The 19,647-nt window shown below is 37.5% G+C and overlaps 1 protein-coding gene across 1 annotated transcript; it reads left to right on the top strand.

The window, feature by feature from the left end:
* Nucleotides 1-1,089: 1,089 nt before the first annotated feature.
* Nucleotides 1,090-18,044, top strand: LOC110108377 (rab3 GTPase-activating protein non-catalytic subunit-like; the record flags this gene model as incomplete). The annotated part of the gene is made up of 4 exons (XM_028693914.1): nt 1,090-1,151; nt 1,262-1,427; nt 1,506-1,649; nt 17,657-18,044. Coding segments are annotated over 4 exons (552 nt in total), but the record flags the coding sequence as incomplete, so codon positions are not given.
* Nucleotides 18,045-19,647: the final 1,603 nt, after the last annotated feature.

The raw sequence follows: 19,647 nt of genomic DNA, 5'->3' as shown, positions 1-19,647 counted from the left end.
CTTATTTGCAGTTAAAATTCGATACACAAGGATATAATTGTGTTGAACTTGGTATTTTTAAACTAAATAGAATTTTTCTTTTTTGTAGCTAATATCATGCTTTCTTTTTGATGATCCATTTTCTTGTAGTGAAGGGTTGAGCCAAATTCGAGGTAACACCAACAGTTATTTATAAGTTTGCCCACCACCCCCACCCCACCACCCTCCTTAAAATTAAGGCTTGTTTTGCCCCTATTTATGATGATGTAGATCTTATTCTTCACGAACAATCAAACTATGATAAATAAAAGCGTACTCCTGGATGGCACAATCTATTTAACCAATTGTCACTACTTGCACAACCGGACTCACTTAAATTTGTGTCAAAATTTATAAAGGAAAGGTTGCAACATTTTTATGTCTGACAAAAGTAGTGACTAATGTTACTTTGTAAAATCCAATTATGGTACATTGATAGCAAATGTGTTGAAATAGAGAAACGGCAGTGAGGGAGGAAACATGTAAAAGCTGCATCTGCTTACGGTGAAGAGCAAAAGGAGAGGGAGAGATTGGATACTTTTAGGATTATTTTTTGTGGAGGCTGTGTCTTATATGCATCATTTTGATATCCTCTTTTAGAATAATTTATTATCATTAGATGGAGTTTGAGCGATCATGCTGCCCTTTTTCTATACGTTTTTTGAATTAATAGTAAAATAGAGAGTCAAAAGGTGGCTCGTGCTTTGGGCAGTGTCGTTAGATGTTGGGAATGCCATAGAACATGATTGAGACTTCAGATACATGTTCATGATATTTAAGCCGAGCAAGGAGAGGCCTTAGTTTAGTTTCTAATATTGCCAGAGAGGTGTGACCTGCAATTAACGACAAGGCCGCGTGCATATATTCTTGGATGACTTTAAAACAGTCTGCGGTAACACGTGAATTCTCTCTGATTCTCTTCAAGTTAGATTTGCACGTTAAAGCAGGATGAGCTAACCCAACTTCTTTCCTGTGCCTCTTTTTTGGGGTGAGAATGTGACGCGTTTTCCAATCTAATTTTATTAAAGATTCATTCATGCCTGAGAACATCCAGTTGCCAATTTGCTGCAGGATCCTAATAAGGCTACCATGCTTAATGATATCAACTTTCAGACATTTGGCTGCATTTCCTAGTTTTAACAATCTTCAGATCCAATTTATTCTAAAGATTATATGCTTGAAATGGAAATTTAAATAGCAGCATCAATGTGCATGTTACTACTTGTCATTGACTTATTTCTAGCAGCATATTTGTGGCAGCGTCACCTTTGACATGCTTGAAGGATTCACCAAGGAAAGGAGAGAAACTTGCCGTCAGCCCTAGTGGTACATTAGCTGCTATAACAGATTCTCTTGGCAGGATTCTTTTGCTGGATACTCAAGCACTTGTTGTTGTTCGACTTTGGAAGGTACATCTTTTAATTGGGTATATTTGGGTTTTGATTTTGTTGACTATTGACTTTGTACGATTTTCCTTAACCTGTTAGGGTTACCGGGAAGCATCTTGTCTTTTTATGGAGGCAATGATTGACAAAGACAAAGCGTCAACTAGTTCAAACTACCCTGGACTTAGAAAAAATGACTACTACTTATGTTTAGCAATTCATGCACCACGTAAAGGGATTATTGAGGTAACTAGAAGTAACATTTTTCTAATTTTTAAAATTTTCTAGAATCTGGTTGCCAGATGGGTGCACCAGTCTTTATGTGACAACTTCACATTTTTCATTTGCTAAAATACTAGGCTTTATTATTAATATAGAACATTTTACTGGAATTTATCCTAATTTATTTTCATGATAAATTTGCCCATCTTAAAAAAAAATATTGATCCTGCCCCTAATCATAGCGATCATCTCAAAATGTTGGTATTCTTGGCACTTGCTTAAATTCCTGAAATTTCTCTAGCTTATCTCCTATTTTTGCACAAACTTTTTTCAGACTTTCTAAAATGATGGATAAATCTGAGTTATCATGGTAAAATGTAAACGTAGTTGGATGTTTCATTTGAAGATTGATGCAAGCAAGACTTTTTGGTTTTTTCGAGGTTCTTATGATCTAAATTTTTCTGATATAATAAATAAGAGAAATAGTCTCTTGAATATTAGATCTAACAAAAGTTTGTCAGATTCCCATTGAGAAAGTCTGCACATTGTCATTTGGTTTGTAGCAATTGATGCTGAAGAATCTTCTTAACTTTTAGCATAGATCCAGAGGAGATAGATAGAATGAGTCCTTAATGGATACCTCCTTTACTCCCTTCTATAAAATGCATCATCTTGAAAGTAAGATACCTGATCCTTTACTCCCTTCTATAAAATGCATCATCTTGAAAGTAGGTACCTGATGCAGTTTGTGGATTATGTATTAAAACATTGGAGTTTCGACCAAAATTTGTGGGCTTAACAATCGGCTAGAGAAAAGAATCAAAATAATCCATTGACTATTTATGAAAGATCAAAACAATTTCCAATTATATTAAAAGATTATTTTGATCCCTCAATTCTTTAAAGAGGAATGAGACTATTTTGATTGCTTTTTTAAGACATGAGGGATTAAAATGATTCGTTAATATATTTGGGGACTATTTTAATTCCTTATAAAGAATCAATGGACCATTTTGATTTTTTTTCTCCAATCCGCTAATATTATTTGATTTATTTATGGATGTTTTGGTGCTATGGATCACCCTTAAATAACTCAGTGCCATTAGGTTATCCTTGTATGAATTTAGATGACCTTTTATAGCATGTATGTGACTAGTTCCTTATCATTAATATAATTGTGGTATCCCTCAAACCATATCATATATTCTTGTATCTGTATCTCATAATCAATAGTGGATGTCCTTGCGTGCAAATTCAATATAGAGTACAGTGCCCCTATTTCATATTGACAATTGTGGATAGTAATACTTAATACATTGTCACTATTTTATATTAATAATTGTGGAATGTGGATAGTGATACAGAATACAGTGGTATCCCTCAAACCATATCTTATGTTCTTGTTTCATGTATCTCATAATCAATAGTAAATGTCCTTACGTGCAAATTCGTTACAGAATACAATGTCACTATTTTATATTGATAATTGTGGATAGTGATAGTGGCCCTTTGGGCGTTTAATGGTAGGGTTGATAGTTTTGCTAAAAGATTGAATAGAGTTTTTTTTTTTTTGGATTGAGCTCGAGTTAAGCTACTTATTTGGCTAGTCTAATCTTCAAGTTGGTTTTGAACCAAACTTTAATTGGATTTAGCCTCTTAATTTATTTAAACCAAAAGGCAATTTTAAGGTCATGCTCGATCTAATTTCAAACAATATTATTGCCAAGTCTCATGCCTTGATGAGAAAAGTTGAAGGTTATGCTATGTAGTCAATAAATAAGTATAAAATTTGTTGAATAATCATGACATAAATCATTTAATATATTATGTTAATACTAGGGAGATCCTTGTAAGCGATGTGTTGTATGGTCTGAATACAACAAAAAAATGTGCAAGGGCCATTGAACCGGCGCTTAGGTGCAGTGTTAAATAGACAAGAGTTCCCACATTATGGACAGATGTGGGCAAAGAAGTTAGTCCATTAAACTAGAATTAGGAATATAGACATCCTTACAGATAAATTAATGAAATTAATAGATTTTATGATTCATAAGAAAATAAGTATTTTATGTACTCAGGAAATTAAATGAGTTGTAGAAAAAACTAAGAAAATTGATAGTTTAGAATTTAAACTATGTATGTTATTCAAGGAGTTGTTTTAAATGGTACAGGTGTAATTATTAATAAGTGCTTGAAGGATAATGTTGTAGAAATCAATAAAATTGGAGATAGAATTATAATTTTTAATTTTGGTATTTCAAAATTTTGAATTTTAAGGGCGTTTGAGGGCATTTTAAAATATTTGAAGTTAACATCTCCGGTTGAAATTTGCATTCAACAGGGCCATCATCGCGGTACACCGAGTCATTTTCATTTGGGGATTGAACCTTGTTAACTTTGTCGAGCTGCCGAAAAAACATGAGGTTTCGTAGGCTTTAAGCCTTTGTTATTGAACCATTCGTTTAATAGATCTTGAAGGTTTTATATGAACGTATAAAATAGATATTTTGGTCAACACATTGACCGTATATCTGTTTGATAATTTGAGCCGTGTCGACTCCTATATATCCATATAGAAGGATCGAGCTCGAACTACATTCATTTATTGACCTGCACAGTATCCCTAGACGTCATGTGTGTACTCATAACATGCTCGTCGGGGCCCATGCAGGTTTTGTAATTGCACTTGCCCCTTTGTGTACCTATGTGCATACATATTATAGTGCATGTGCGGGGGATGACATTTGGAATATTTGACGCCGCTTGGTTGTGTGGGAAACTGCCATTTGAATGCAACATGTCTCCCATAGTAGCTCATGAGAGATTGTATTTGTTGTAGATCTTTGTCACTTTATTCGTGGATGACATTTGGTGTGTAGGATGGGTCTTCTACAGGGGTCCATGGGAACTTGCATTTGTTGCATACCATTCGGTGTTTGATTGTGATAGATCAATGTGTATTTGCTCAACATTGAACGGTGACTGATCTAAAGATGCCATAGAGTTCATCGCCTTATGTTATGACAGCTTGTGGATGCTTGCGTTCATCACATGCCTACTCCCCATATTTGTAGGTAACTTGTTGCACCTACGAAGGATCTTTGACGGCGGCATATAAGAATTTGTGCTTGTTGCGGTCGGGTGTTAGCTTCCAACATATGTGATTGCTGATTAATTACCATATTCACTGCACATTTCTTGTATACATTGTGGGCCTTCATTCTTACTTGTAAGTAACATGTAACGTGCATTATAGGCTTTTTATCATCATTTGCATGCAATTCATAGTATTATTTGGAGTCTCAACACATTTATTTGTAATCAAATTTCCTCTTATTTACTGCTTGTCAAGCTGAATGTAGTTGCTTGCATTTTGATGTTGATTGCAGGCGAGTTGATGCATTTGCTTGCATGTTGACTTTCAGCATTTGTAAAGAACTGTAGCCTTCACCTGTTGATTGATCACCATCATCTGAAGGGACATTGTAGCATTCATCATATGCTGCATCATGTGCGTCTGTGGGTAACTGCAATTGCCTATGAGCGGGTGGCCAAATTTCAGGACACTAATTGTCTGTAAATTGCATTTACTTTAAACTCTTGGGATATATTTTTGGCTAACAAGTCACCACTTGCCAACCTCTTTTGCTTGCAGATAGTTGATGTATATGTTTAGCATTAGTTGTAGGAGATTGATTGTATGCCTCCCATGCTTTGGCGTTAGATAATATTGATTGCCTTTTATGCCCGGTGGAGAATTGACATGTTTACTTGAAGCTGAATTATTGTTGAGTTATTGCGTTCATTGCTACGTTATCTATAATCACTTGTATGTAGCTCACTACATTCACTATGAACCCCCTTGCATTATGAATATATCATCATATTGCAAGTCGCTTAGTTCATACTTCCACATTTATTAGATGTTTCTTTTCATATGCACAAGTAGCATGAGCTTCTTTTACCAGTTGACCAATCATCAATAGTATGCATGACATTTTCACTACAATTGTCCTGCATTTGTAATTTCTACTTGCTTTAACTTGCCATTAGAGTGTATTTCATTAACATTGGAGTTGCTATTGACCACACAAATATCCTTGAAAGCAGCTTGTAGTTTGAGTTCCCTTGTCTATTACTCAAGTTCTATTATATATATATATATATATGTTCAAATCCAAGTTCTGTTCATTGTAGTCTGAATCAAAGTCATTCTTCATTTTGTCATTCGTTTGTCCAATGTCAAGTTCAAATACATTTAAGTTTTACTCATTTCAAGTTCTATGCTGTTATGAATTCATCTCTTTATAGTTCATTCAAGTTTAAGTTCTCTACGGCCCAACTCAAGTTCGAGTTCAAACTAAGTTCATTATTGATCATTCAAGTCAAACTCCTTACTGCTTGAATTCCTTGTCTTTTAATACACAAATTCAAGTTTGAAAGTTCGTTAGGGATGTTAAGCCCTATGAACTAGTCCCGAGGCTAACTAAGAAGGGGGTGAATTGATATTTTAAAAAATTCTTTAAAACGAATAACAAATATCACAAACCAAAGTCACCACAGAAAAACAAGTGCGGAAAATTAAAGTGCGGAAGCAGTAAAAAGAACACAATTGTTTATAGTGGTTCGGTCAACTTGACCTACGTCCACTCTCCGGAGGCGCCCTCTGCCCCCACAGCTAGGCGGAAAAGCCCTTACAAAGCACTTCCTTTTTGCCACCCCGGCAAGGAAGAGAACTCCACTCCTTTTGCTTCCTCCTGAAGCAGGCAGAGAACCTTGATCGATCGTTGAAGCTTACCTCTCCCAACCCTTCCAAGGACAAGAGACTCTAGGGAAGAAGAAGTGGAATAATGCTTGGAGTAACCCTTATGAACTCCCTAACAAGCTCCCCCTCACAAGATCCTCTCTCTCTCCCTCTTTCTCTCTCTCTCCTTTAGGTTTTCTCAGGTCAAGACAGCAGCCAAGGATATTTAAAAACGTTGAACAATAGCTCTTAAATAGAAGAGCTTCAAAGGAGCTCAATAAATGCAAGTTGCCGATTTTATCATCCAGGACGTTAATAATATCGTCATGTACGATCAGTTTAAAACACAGATGATCGGCCAGAACACCGCTCTGAAAATGAACTAGACGATTGAAAATTGGCTTGATCGTCCCGGCCGATCTCACGATCGTCCCGGACGATCAGTTCAAATCAGAGGAAAATCATTCAGAGCATCGCTCTGAATTCGAGCTGTCCGATCTTGATCGGCCAGAACATCGCCCTAAATTTGTGCTGACCGATATTTATCCTCCAGGAGCAACTAAGGGTTTTTGAATATATCGTCCCGGCCGATCACACGATCGTCCAGGATGATGTGATCGTATTAATTCATCCTTAATTGCTTCCTTGATTGCCGGATCAATTTAGGCATAATTGTGCAATATCGTCCAGGCCGATCTCACGATCGTCTTGGCCGATTTTCAAAAATACATAATACTTAAATTGATCATGGCGGCTATTTCTTTCTATTTTGAGCATATCGTCATGTCCGATAAATGTATCGTCCAGGACGATCAGCTAATTACGGCTGCCTTAACTAAGAAATCTTGATTAAAACTTCTATTTTGAACTCGATCGTTCAAGCCGATATAAATATCGTCTGGGACGATGTGAGTAAAAAATAGAAATTCTAAATTTCTCAAGTGTGTGTGTATGGTTAGTTAACATCAGTCACTTCAAACATTTACAATTGACTCAAGAAAGGGAAAAAAAATTACAGATTGGCTCAACCCTAATCTACCTAGTCTCGAGCTGATTCCGATTTCCGTCCGATCTTTGAATCTTGAAAATATCAGTAGTAAAAGGCGGTTGAAAAGAAGCAAGAGTATTTGCTAATCATCAAAACATAATCCATGAAACCGAATTTACAACAATCTTTCCCTTTTTGATGATGGCAAACACTTTGACAATTATTTCAAAAACAGTAGTGTAGAACATGTATTCGAAAGTGCAAGCACAAACTAAAGCAACAAGCATAATCAATCAAGTACAAACTAGCAAGTACAAACATATTACTCCCCCTTTTGACATTTCAAAAAGGAGGGAACTAAAAAGCAACTAAAGCAGAAAAAGTACAAAAAGAAAGAAAAACAAACATAAGCAACTACAGGAAACAGAATCTAAGACTAGAAAAACGAGGGTCCCTGATCATCAGACGGTGGTGGTGGTGGTGGTGGTTGAAAGAAAATGGTCATGGCAGCAAACTGTGAGCCAAACCAGGCCATGTCCTGGTCGTGTTGTTGCTACTGGTGTGCAGCAAAGGTATCGAAACGGGCTATAACTTCATCGTGTTGCTGCTGCTGGTGAGCTACAAAAGTGTCGAATCGGGTCTCCAACTGATCAAATCTTTCTACCAACTGATCAAACTGTGAGTGCTGGTGGAGAGGAGCAAGTTCAGGAACGGGAGCGGGAGCCTCCTCCTCAGCCCCCTGAGGTTCCCCATCTCCTGGGTGGAGACAAGTACTGTGGAGGATATTGAAAGAGCTATTTGAGTAGCAAGGAGGCTGAAGGTCGTGACGAGCAGGATATTGAAGTTGATATTTGGTTTCAAGAACATAAGCTATGAGATGTCCTAAAGCCAGGTTGGGTTTCCTCTTATAACCTGGGTTGCGGATTGTTGTCAAATGATCAATGTATCGAAAAATCAAGTCTGACATTAAACTCTCTACGGGCCATGATGTAAAAGGTAGTCAAAGAAAGCAGAGGAGTGATGTGGACTCGGCCCCCAGCTTTTGAAATAATGGAAGTGCGAAGGACATGCTGGATTGTCCTAGCATCTTTGACTAAAGAGCTAGTATCTCCAATATGAAAGGGTGCGTTGGTCTGGCGAAGAAAATGATTTGCCGAGGTCCAGTTAAAATTAGGATCTGAGATGATGGTATGCAGCTTATCCCCGGTGGTGGATAGCTGCAACAGTTCAGCACACTCCTGATATGTGATTTCGACCGGGCGTCGATTCACATAGGGGGTCAGGGCTGTATAAGTATAATTTATGCGAAGATTTTAATTATGGATTTTAAACGTACTGACACGTGGATCGTCTCGGACGATCCAGTGTATCGGCCAGGACGATGACCATAAATGCATCAGTCATGACGAAAGTTGTATCGGCCAAGACGATCAAGATGATTGTAACAGAGTTCGATCAGATCGTTCAGGACGATAAGGTATCGTCCGGGACGATGATTTACAGCAAGCTCAGAAAAGTTCAGCAGATGGATGAAGAGAAATTATCATATTGTCCAGGACGATAGAGATATCGGCCAGGACGATGTGACAAGAAATTGGAAACTAAGGAAAGATGGAGATGATCAGAGAAAGCCCCAAAAACAAATAAAATAAAAGGTTAAAAACAACAACGAAAAAACTAAAAATCAGCAAAGGAAAAACAAAATTTTTGTTTTTAATTTTTCTTTCTTTTTTTTTGTTTTAACAAAGCATCCATATGACAAATTTTGCAAAACATTAAATTTTAGAGATTCAAAAGATCAATGAGTTAACAATGTCACAATATGAAAACGGTAGAATATTTGATCCTGTTAATCCCTAGCTCGAACTTCTTTCAGGATAAAAATTGTCTTTTGAAAATAAAAGGCTTAACTCAGAATAACTTAATTGGGTAAAAAGAAGATCCATTTAAAACTTGGTTACAATTAAAATATCTCATAGATAATATATCAAAGTAATTTATCTCAATCATAGAATTTGAAATCAAGCCTTTGAAAATATCAAATAACCCATGAGTTCTTCTAAGTTTTAAAAGTTTTGAAAAGAGATGATAGCTTGCCTTTAGTGGGCTCATTTTATGCCTCTTGTCACTTTGATTTGCTCTTTGAACATTTTTTGATTTTTGATACACTTTTGTGTATACTCTTTTTATTTCAATTTGGCGACTTTGCCACTTTCCCCTTTTTTTATTTTTACAAGCTAAATTCTCTTTTACAATCTCTTAAAAATGATTCTTAGTTGTGAGTATATCTTCCAGATATTAGAGAATAGGAGCCTTCTCTCTAACATAGGGAAGAACTAGTCACAAAACACAATCAAAATCATGTGATATGTGCAATGGCAAGATTTCAATTAACTTGAAAGATATATAAAAACTTTGGACATTATATATAGGATAGATTATTGTATTAAGATAAAAAAGATTTTAATTTCAAAAATCATTTGTTAAAATGAGATAGATTTTTGTTTTAGAGAAAAATTATACCTACTAAAAGAGGTTAGGAGGGAAAAACATCAACAGTGTTTCTCCCTTTAACCGATTTAGAGGTGCTAATCATTGGCATTAAATCTCCAAAATCTAAAAGGCTTGAAAAAATCATCATATAGAAAACCAAAGAAAAAAAATAGAACAGTTAAAATAACAAAAAGCTAGCACGAAAAATAAACAAAACAATCATTTAATTAACAAAGCATTTCAAGAAATTGTGAGCCTCTGTTTTGTCCAAGTATCATATGCTTCTCACGAGGTCTTTAGTGAGAGCACTCCTGCAAGAATCAATAACTATCATATTTAGAAACCCAAAAAGGTTTGGGTCCCTTCTTATGAATAGTAGAAAGCGATGCTTGTGTGCTATGCTGTTAATCATGCAATTTTGGTCTCCACACCCAGTGTGTACTACGGTGAACAGTGCAAGTGTGTGAGATATGTCATAGCATGCCACATGAAAAACATCTAACGCCAGGAAAAGGATTTCTTAAATGGTTTGGATTGTAATGCCTCTTCCTAGGTCTTGACTTTAGATCAAAAGTGGGTGTCATCCAATTTCTCTTAATTGAGTCCAATTCATTTTTAAGCCTCAAGTTAGTATTTTTTAAGAAATCATTTTCAATCATCAAATTTTGCTTTCTCTCTTCAGATTTCTTAAAATCAAATTCGAGCGAGGTGTGTGAAACTTTTAATGCATCATGCTCATCAATTAATTATGAATGCTTTTTGTTTAAATCATCAAATTCATCAAGTAGAGCCATGTGATTTGAATCAATCGTAGAATGATCTTTGAGAATGATTTCATGCTCTTTTTGTATATTCAAAAGCTCCAACTTCAAACTAGCATGAGTTTTCTTAATTTTTTTGTATGATGCATGAATTTTTTCATAAATTTTGAATAATTGATCATAAGTTGGTTTACATACCTCTTCTTCATCACTTTGATCAATATGATCTTCGCAATGTCATCGCTTTCAAACCCGGAAGAGTCAGAGTCCGATTTGTGTGCCTTCAGTGCCATCGTTTTCTCCTTTCTTTTCTCACATGCATCCTGATTTCTTTGATTCACTCTTTGCTCGTAAGCAATGAGTGAGCCAAGTAAGTTATCAATCAAGTATGTGTTTAAATTTTTAGATTCAGTGATTGCAGTGATTTTAGCATCAAAAGACGAAGGCAAGCATCTCAAAATCTTGTTTACTTTTTTATAATTTGAAAGTTCTCTTCCTAAGGCATGCAAAGAAGTAACAATTTGAGTAAACCTTATATACATATCAGAAATTGATTCAGAATGTTTCATACGAAAAAGTTCGTAGTCATGCAAGAGAATATTCAAACGAGATTGTTTTACTTCATTGGTTCCTTCATAAGTAATGCACAACCTATTTCAAACCTCTTTTCCAGTAGAGCAAATAGAAACACGCATGTAATCCTCAGATTTTAAAGCACAGAAAAAATAATTCAAATACTTCGCATTTAATTGAGCTAAATTTCTTTCATCGAAAGTCCATTCAGTAAAAGCAACTTCAGTTTTAATTCCGTTAATTTCACGAGAAGGTGGAGAATATCCTTCTTTAATAAGCATCCACATGCGATAATCAGTTGATTGCAGAAAAGTAGACATACTGGTTTTTCAAAAATCAAAAGGAAGGTTGTCAAACAAAGGAGGTCGTGTAATAGAATATCATTCGGTTGTATTACGATTCTCAAAGTTAGCCAGAGATCAAAATTCAAAAAGTTTTCAAACTCAGTTTTTATGAATCCCGCTTTGATACCACTTGATAGTTCGTTAGGGATGTTAGGCCCTATGAACTAATCCCGAGACTAACCAAGAGGGGAAGGGTGAATTGGTATTTTAAAAAATTCTTTAAATCCAATAACAAATATCACAAATCAAAGTCACCATAAAAAAACAAGTGCAGAAAATTAAAGTGCGGAAGCAGTAAAAAGAACACAAGGGTTTATAGTGGTTCGGTCAATATGACCTACGTCCACTCCCCGGAGGCGCCCTCCGAGTATTGCACTACCAACGTGACTCTCCTTTAGGCCCCACAGCTAGGCGGAGAAGCCCTTACAAAACACCTCCTTTTTGCCACCCCCGGCAAAGCAAAGAACCCCACTCCTTTTGCTTCCTCCTGAAGCAGACAGAGAACCTCGATCGATTGCTGAAGCTTACCTCTCCCAACCCTTCTGAAGATAAGAGACTATAGGGAAGAAGTGGAACAATGCTTGGAGCAACCATTGTGAACTCCCTTATAAGCTCCCCCTCACGAGATCCTTCTCTCTCTCTCCTTTAGGTTTTCTCAGGTCAAGATAGTAGCCAAGGATGCTAAAAAACGTTGAACAATAGCTTTTAAATAGAGGAGTTTCAAAGGAGCTCAATAAATGCTAGTTGCCGACTTTATCGTCCAGGACAATAATAATATCGTCTTGTACGATCAGTTCAAAACACATATGATCAGCCAGAACACCGCTCTGAAAATGAACTGGACGATTAAAAATTGGCTTGATCTTCCCGGCCGATCTCACGATCGTCCTGGACGATCAGTTCAAATCATAGGAAAATCGTCCAGAGCATCGCCCTGAATTCGAGCTGTCCGATCCTGATCGGCCAGAATATCGCCCTGAATTTGTGCTGGCCGATATTTATCGTCCAGGAGCAACTAAGGGTTTTTGAATATATCGTCCTGACCGATCCCACGATCGTCCAGGACGATGTGATCGTATCAATTCATCCTTAATTGCTTCCTTGATTGCCGGATCAATTTAGGCATAATTGTGCAATATTGTCCAGGCCGATCTCACGATCGTTCTGGCCGATTTCCAAAAATATAGAATACGTAAATTGATCATGGCAGCTATTTCTTTCTATTTTGAGCATATCGTCATGTCCGATAAATGTATCGTCCAGGACGATCAGCTAATTACGGCTGCCTTAACTAAGAAATCCTGATTAGAACTTCTGTTTTGAACTCGATCATACAGGTCGATATAAATATCGTCTGGGACGATGTGAGTAAAAACAAAAATTCTAAATCTCTCACGTGTGTGTGTAGGGTTACTTAACATCAGTCACTTCAAACATTTACAATTGACTCAAGAAAGGGAAAAAGGAAAATTACAGAATGACTCAACCCTAATCTACCCAGTCTCGAGCTGATTTCGATTTCCGTCCGATCTTTGAATCCATAAAATGTCAGTAGTAAAATGCAGTCGAAAAGAAGCAAGAGTGTTTGCTAATCATCAAAACATAATCCATGAAATCGAATTTGCAACAAAGTTCTATGCAATGTCATTTAGTTCAAGCTCGTATTCAATTTGAGTCCACAGTGCAAGTTCAAATTCTCTGAACCCATTTGAGTTTGAGTTCACAAGTCCTCTGTTTATTGAAATTGTAAGTTCATTCTTGATCAAATGTATGAGTGGAGATCAAGCAGGCGGGCGGGTTGAGCAAAGGCAAACCAGCTCAATGGAGTTCGGTCTAGACTAGGGATCAACTGTATGAGTGGAGATATCAGGCTTTAGAGTGGGCAAAGTTCGGTTTGGTGTTGGCTAAGGGGTTTGGATATAGGAGGCGTCGAGTGGCTTAGGTTGGGATGGGTGCGAATGGCAGAAGGGGATGGGCTCTGCTCGCGAGAGAGGCGTCGGAGGAGGAAGAGTATGAGTGGGATATATCGAAAGGGAGTAGGCGTCGGCTAGAATAGGAAGATGCAGATGAATGGGGCTCTATGACGGGCTGTATGCGGGATGTTGGCTCCAGTTGGAGGTAAGTATTTGTCTCCTAAGGTTGGAAGCCGTGGAGTTTGGGTTTTGGCCGAGGGAAGAAGAGCTCGTATGTAGCTTTGGTTTGTTGGATTTGGTCAAGTAGAGAAGTCGGAGGAGGGATTTGAGGTTGGAGGAAGAAAGCTTGCGGGAGGAAGGGATCAAGGCTTTCGTGTGGGATTCGACAGTAGGAGCCTGAAGGCTCCATTTCGTCACGTTATGAAGACGAGAATGGACCTCCTCTAGCAGGGTTTGAGCGGAAGCATGGAGAAACGACGCAAACAGAGCCGAGCTACATGACTTTACGGGATTTCTTGTAGGATTTGCGAATTTGAGCGGTATTACAACAGGTGTTCCTTCTTTCTTTCTTTTTTTTGTTTCTTTTGGCTGTTTAATAGGGGTCAACATGAGTGGAGAAAGATTTTGTTTTTTTAATAATAAGCTGATGCACAAGAGTGAGAATTATTGAAGAATTGTTAATGTATCAAACATTAAAATTATGGGAGGGATGTTAACCATCTGACATATCCTGCAAATCCCACTCAAACCCGCTAAAATCCTAGAAATCCCGCGACATACCTGTGCATTTGGCGCCGTTCCGAGATTTGTTCGCCTCGATCGCTCCCCTTCCACGCTATTAAAACAAGAGTGAAGCTCTCGATCGCGGGCTGCTCTCCCCTCTTTCTCTCACCCGAGCTGTCTCACTCGCTCCCGCTCTCTCCCGCGAGCTCTCTCCTCTTCCCGTCACTACTCCGATTCCTTCGTGGCTGATTGACTCCACTCGCTCGACGACGTTCCCTTCCAAGTCGGGCCGGAAGCTACGCATTTTGATCGCAAGCAACGACGGGATCCTGCTCGCTGTAATCGTAACTTTCTCCGTTTTAGCGCGCTTCCTCGCCTCTGTGCGGTTCGACTTTGCTCCTCCGGCGTTGCCCCTTCAACGAGTCCCTTCTTGTCGGATAGGAAGTCCGACATTTTGATCAAAGGTAAAACGGGAGCTAGCTGGTTCCCTCTCTCCCCTCACGTGATTCTTCGGCTCCTTAGCACTGGTCGACTCCACTCCTTTAGCGACTTTCCTTCCTGCTGGGTCGGAAGTTGCGGCATTTGATCGAAAGCAAGCACGGGAACTCGCTTGCTGTGAAGGTGACTATTTGCCTCTCACGCCCTTCTCGGCCAATTCTCGTCAATCCACCGAACCGAGGGATTTTTTTTATTATTATATAAATAATATATATATTTTAATTATAATTAGTTAAAATTATTATTAATTAATCATAATTTATGAGTTAATTATAATTAATAATTATTAATTAATTATCTTGCGACGAGCCGGCAAACCCCCTGCGCGCTCACGTAGCGTTGTAGGGAGGAAAACCGGCACGACGCTAGTGGCGAGGTGGGTAATCCCCAGACCGATCATGTAGCGTGAAGGGGACAAAATTAAGTATCCACATGTGGGGAAATACTTGTGCTCTCTTTTCAACAGGTACCCAAGACCCTTAAACACTCATGTAGCGGGCGGGGATTAAAGAAAATAAGGTCGCGGTGTCGTTAGACACCCACTCGAAGCGCTCAAGTAGCGACTAGGGGAAGGCTAGTCTCTCGGATTTTTTCCCTAAACAGGGGAGACGCCGGGAGGTTGCCGAAATTCAGACTGAAAACACCGTGGACTTGAGCAGAATTTGGGCCTACATCTTGAACAAATGAGGACTTGCTTTGGACTTAAGTGAACAAATATAAAGGGCTTAACATGATCATAATCAAATAAGCAAATAATTCAGACTAAACTCAAGTAATAAGAATCTAAACATCTGAACTTGAAGACTTGGACTGCAGGGGACACTTGAACTTGTACTTTGAGCTCAAACTGTATAACATCAAGTGGGGCTTATGAACTTGATGAACTCAGATCCAGATGAATCTGAATTTGAACAATCACTTACACTTGAAACTTTTAAACAATCAACTAAGTTTACACTACAAGGAATTGAACTTGCAAGGACTTGCAAATTTAAACCAAACAAAATAGCAAGAGGACTTGAACTTGCACATTGAACTAGAACTTGAATTTTCAAGAATAATAAGGGACTCAAGGAGCTTGAGATTGAATGAGATGCAAAGAGCCGAACCCATAACAACATACAAGACTCAAGCATGAATTGAACCTTGAACTCGGGCTCAATGGAATACGTAGGACTGGGCTCTGGATGAATGAACAAATCAAAGTCTAAAGGCACGATCGTCCAAGCTAACAACAAGTTACAATTGAGAGATGAAATCCCAATGTAGGCGAATAATGAATGCAACGAACTCCTACAACAGTCCCTACAAAGTCAATGGACTATACTTGTATGCAGCAACAAACAAGTGCAAGGTGTACGAGTATTACCCATATGTAGCAATCAAAGATCCGCCCCTACAAACAAATGTAGTCATCAAACCCACCTGAGATTGGTGAAAAAGTGGATATGATGTAGGAACAATGAGTCTTTCACGAACACTTCCAGGAGGTTGTAGTGGATACGAGTCCTTGCAAATCAACACGAATTACTTGTGGATAACAATAGTGGGTATATCGTAAGCACAGCGAACCACTGTGGACACAAGCACAAGTATCACCTACAACAACGGTGATTAAAATGCTGCAAAGTATGTCGGGTATGAAGACAATTTGATATACGAAAAAGGACATCCCCTGACAGAATGGAAGGGATGTTTGAACAAATTAGAACTAAACTTCCTAAACTTCCTGGTGTTCCAAAGTTTCTTCTTGGTTTTATCCTCAAGAATAAAACAGTTCTGGTGTCTACAAACACCGGAAATAACGAGTCTACTATACTGGTGATTTTGAAAGGAGTTCTTTTCCAAGGCGGCGGTCATTGATCTCAAAGTACAGAAGAACCTCCCCCGGTGAATGAGAAAGGGGGAGTCAACATCAAGATTATGAGATGCCTCATGACATCCAGACAACGTCGCCACCGGATCTGCAATATTTATACAAGCAGATAGAAGGCGTCTACAATCTACAATACACCGCCATCGGATCTGGAATATTTATACAAGCAGACATAAGGCATCTACAATCTACAATGCACCACCACCGGATCCGTTAGCTAAGGTGGATTTAAATTTGTCCCATTAGACAAACATTCACCCCAGGTCTACAAGGTACCCTTGGACGAAGCAACTCATGGCTGCTGACAAGGATCTTTCTGTCAGGTTGGATCGACTACCTCCTCTGACTAAGTAGACCAGGGTCCATGATGGCCCGGGACGACGGAACCATTGGATCTTGATCGGGTCCATCATCCATTCCCCCACCATCTGCTTTAAGTGCAAGGTGGTGAAATTTTTGGAGCCCACAAGGGAGTAATTGAACATAGATTATGATGTGATACTAATATTTTTCAAAATAAAAAAAAAATTGTTTGAGTAGTTCTAAAACCGAATCATGGAGTACAAATGTAGTAGTAATAGATCTAGTGGTGGAATTGTGGTATTGATGATCAAGCCATTAGAAATATTGCACATTTAAGATATTTCGGGTCTATTAGTAGAATTAAGTTGGATGGTTGAAGTGGAGGAATGCATTAGGCTTGTTGTGTGATAGAAAGGTACTGCTCAAATTTAATGGAAAATTTTATAAGATGTTGGTGAGATCTGCAGTGTTTTTTATATGTTAAGATAAGTAGAGGCAGACTAAAGAAAATTTGATTAAAAAGTATTAAAAATGACATTTTTTTATTAGATTTAAATGAGAATTTAGCTCTTAATAGGACACAATAGTGAAAAATGACTCATATAGTAGGATAAAGACTTATTGCTCGATCTTATTTCAACGTAGATCTAAACCAACTCGATATCAGATCATTCTCACTCCTATTTTAAATTGTCTTCTACTAACAGGTAGTCAGGCCTGCCAAATGGGTTGATCTTTTTTTTTTTTTCTTGTGTTTTGCTCAAAATATTTATATTTCCAACAATAATATGAATCCATCTTTTTATTTTTTGTAGATTTGGAAGATGCGAACTGGACCTCGGCTGCTTACTGTGCAATGCCCCAAAGGAAGCATAATTCTGCAACCTTCAACCAGGTCTGTGGCATCAAGTTCATCAACCTACAATCCTCTTGAGGTTTTCTTACTGAATGGAGATTCTGGACAGCTGTCAGTATTGAACAGATCAATTAGTTAAACAAATCCTTTGATATCATTATTCAATAAAAATATATTATAATTAAATATATTAAAAATCTACAAGACTGATATTACATTTTTTTAATTTTTTTTCTTTCCCTGGTGTGAGAGTGTAATCATATTTAATTATTTATACAGTAATATCTCATTGTTCTACTATTAATTTGTTTTTGTTCTCAGTGTTTAACTTAAATTTCTTTTGTCAATCTAATGCTATGTTAGCTGATAGGCTTCATTTGAGACGGCTTTCATACTCCATAAAACAATTTTTTAGTCTAAAAATTAAAATTGTATTAAAAAGTTATTTAAGTAAGAAAGTTGTATCATACGAAGCCTAATTTAGATTGCATTAGTAGGTGATATTGTGTTTTTCTAAATAGTTTTTAAATTGGGGCTTAGATTATCTCAATATTTAGTTTTATGGAGGAAAGAAAAAAGAATTTTTTGTAATTTTCTTTTATTGTTACTAGCGGTGTAAATTAGTTGAGTCTAAACTTATTTTGATAGAAGTTTGAGTTTGATTAATTAATCAACGATATGCTAGAGCTCAAGTTTTATTATAAGATTTTGAGTCAACACATAAATTTGCTTGTTTATTATAAAAGAAAATAATTTTAATTTAAATAATCATTATAATAAATTGATAAATTGAATGAGAAATTAAAAGAGAAATAATAAGAAATCACTTTTTTTAAAAATAAAAAATTAACAATTTAATATTTAAATTTTATTTTATTTTTAACTATTTTATATTAATTTTTAAATGAGTTGACTCATGAGCGAATTAATCTCGTTAGATCTTGCTAAAGTTTAGTTCAATAACTTTCACAAGTCATTTGAGCCGACTTGATTTATAGCCCTATTAAGATATTTTTAAAACAGGTTCTACAGTGTCTGAATGTATAAATATATATTATAGATTTAAAGATGATTCATTTTATACGTTTAATTCAATTTCTTTTGGTAACTAAAAATCTAATTAATTTTAAGCAATCAATCTTTAGTGCTTTGCAATAGTTTTTTTACTGGGATTTCAAAATATAACATTTAGAATTATGCTATTTATATATTAAACTCTTAAAATTATCTATGTATATCAACTAACACATTGTTATTGTCTTTCTCGCAAAGCCTGGAATTCTCACGTTTGACATCGTGAAACCCTTGAAGATACAGAGTTTGCATTTGATGATGTAGAAAGAGAGGATGCTTTGATAAGATTTCATTGAATGGAGGGTATAATAACACCGATGATGCATGAAAATCGGCAAGTCCTCGTGACTAAGAAGAGACCGGAGTAATGATTGAACCTCACTCAACGAGGGCATCAACGAGACTAGCAGATTGTGAATAGGATGCAACTGAGTAAAGCCGGCTCGCGAGCTGACTCGAACTTAACTTGGAGATAACCTCAACGAGTCCAGCTTATTGAGCTCGCGAGTCGAGCTCGAACACTATTTCAAGCTCAACAGCTTATCGAGCTCGAGCTCGAATAGCTCATTGCAGGACTCGCGAGCTCGTCGAGCAGCTCGCGGATGATATTGCTGTGGGAAAATGAAAAGTTGGCGCGAGAAAGATGCTTGCGATGGACGCAAACGGACGTGGACACAAGCTTGCAACGAACACGGGCGGAAGCTGGTGATGGAGGATGGACGCGAACATTGGTGACGTTAGAAGCTGGCATCGACAAACGGACATGGATGCTGGCCACGGATAGAAACTGGCAATGGAGAGACGCTGGCGACACAAGAAGATGGCCACAGACGCGAACGCCGGCACGTCAGACGAACTGAGCTCAAACGTCGCTCG

This window comes from Dendrobium catenatum, unplaced genomic scaffold (genome assembly GCF_001605985.2).
Source record: "Dendrobium catenatum unplaced genomic scaffold, ASM160598v2 fragScaff_scaffold_388, whole genome shotgun sequence".
NCBI classification, from domain to species: domain Eukaryota; kingdom Viridiplantae; phylum Streptophyta; class Magnoliopsida; order Asparagales; family Orchidaceae; genus Dendrobium; species Dendrobium catenatum.
Note: the sequence above shows the minus strand (reverse complement) of the source record. Positions and strands in the feature narration are given on the sequence as shown.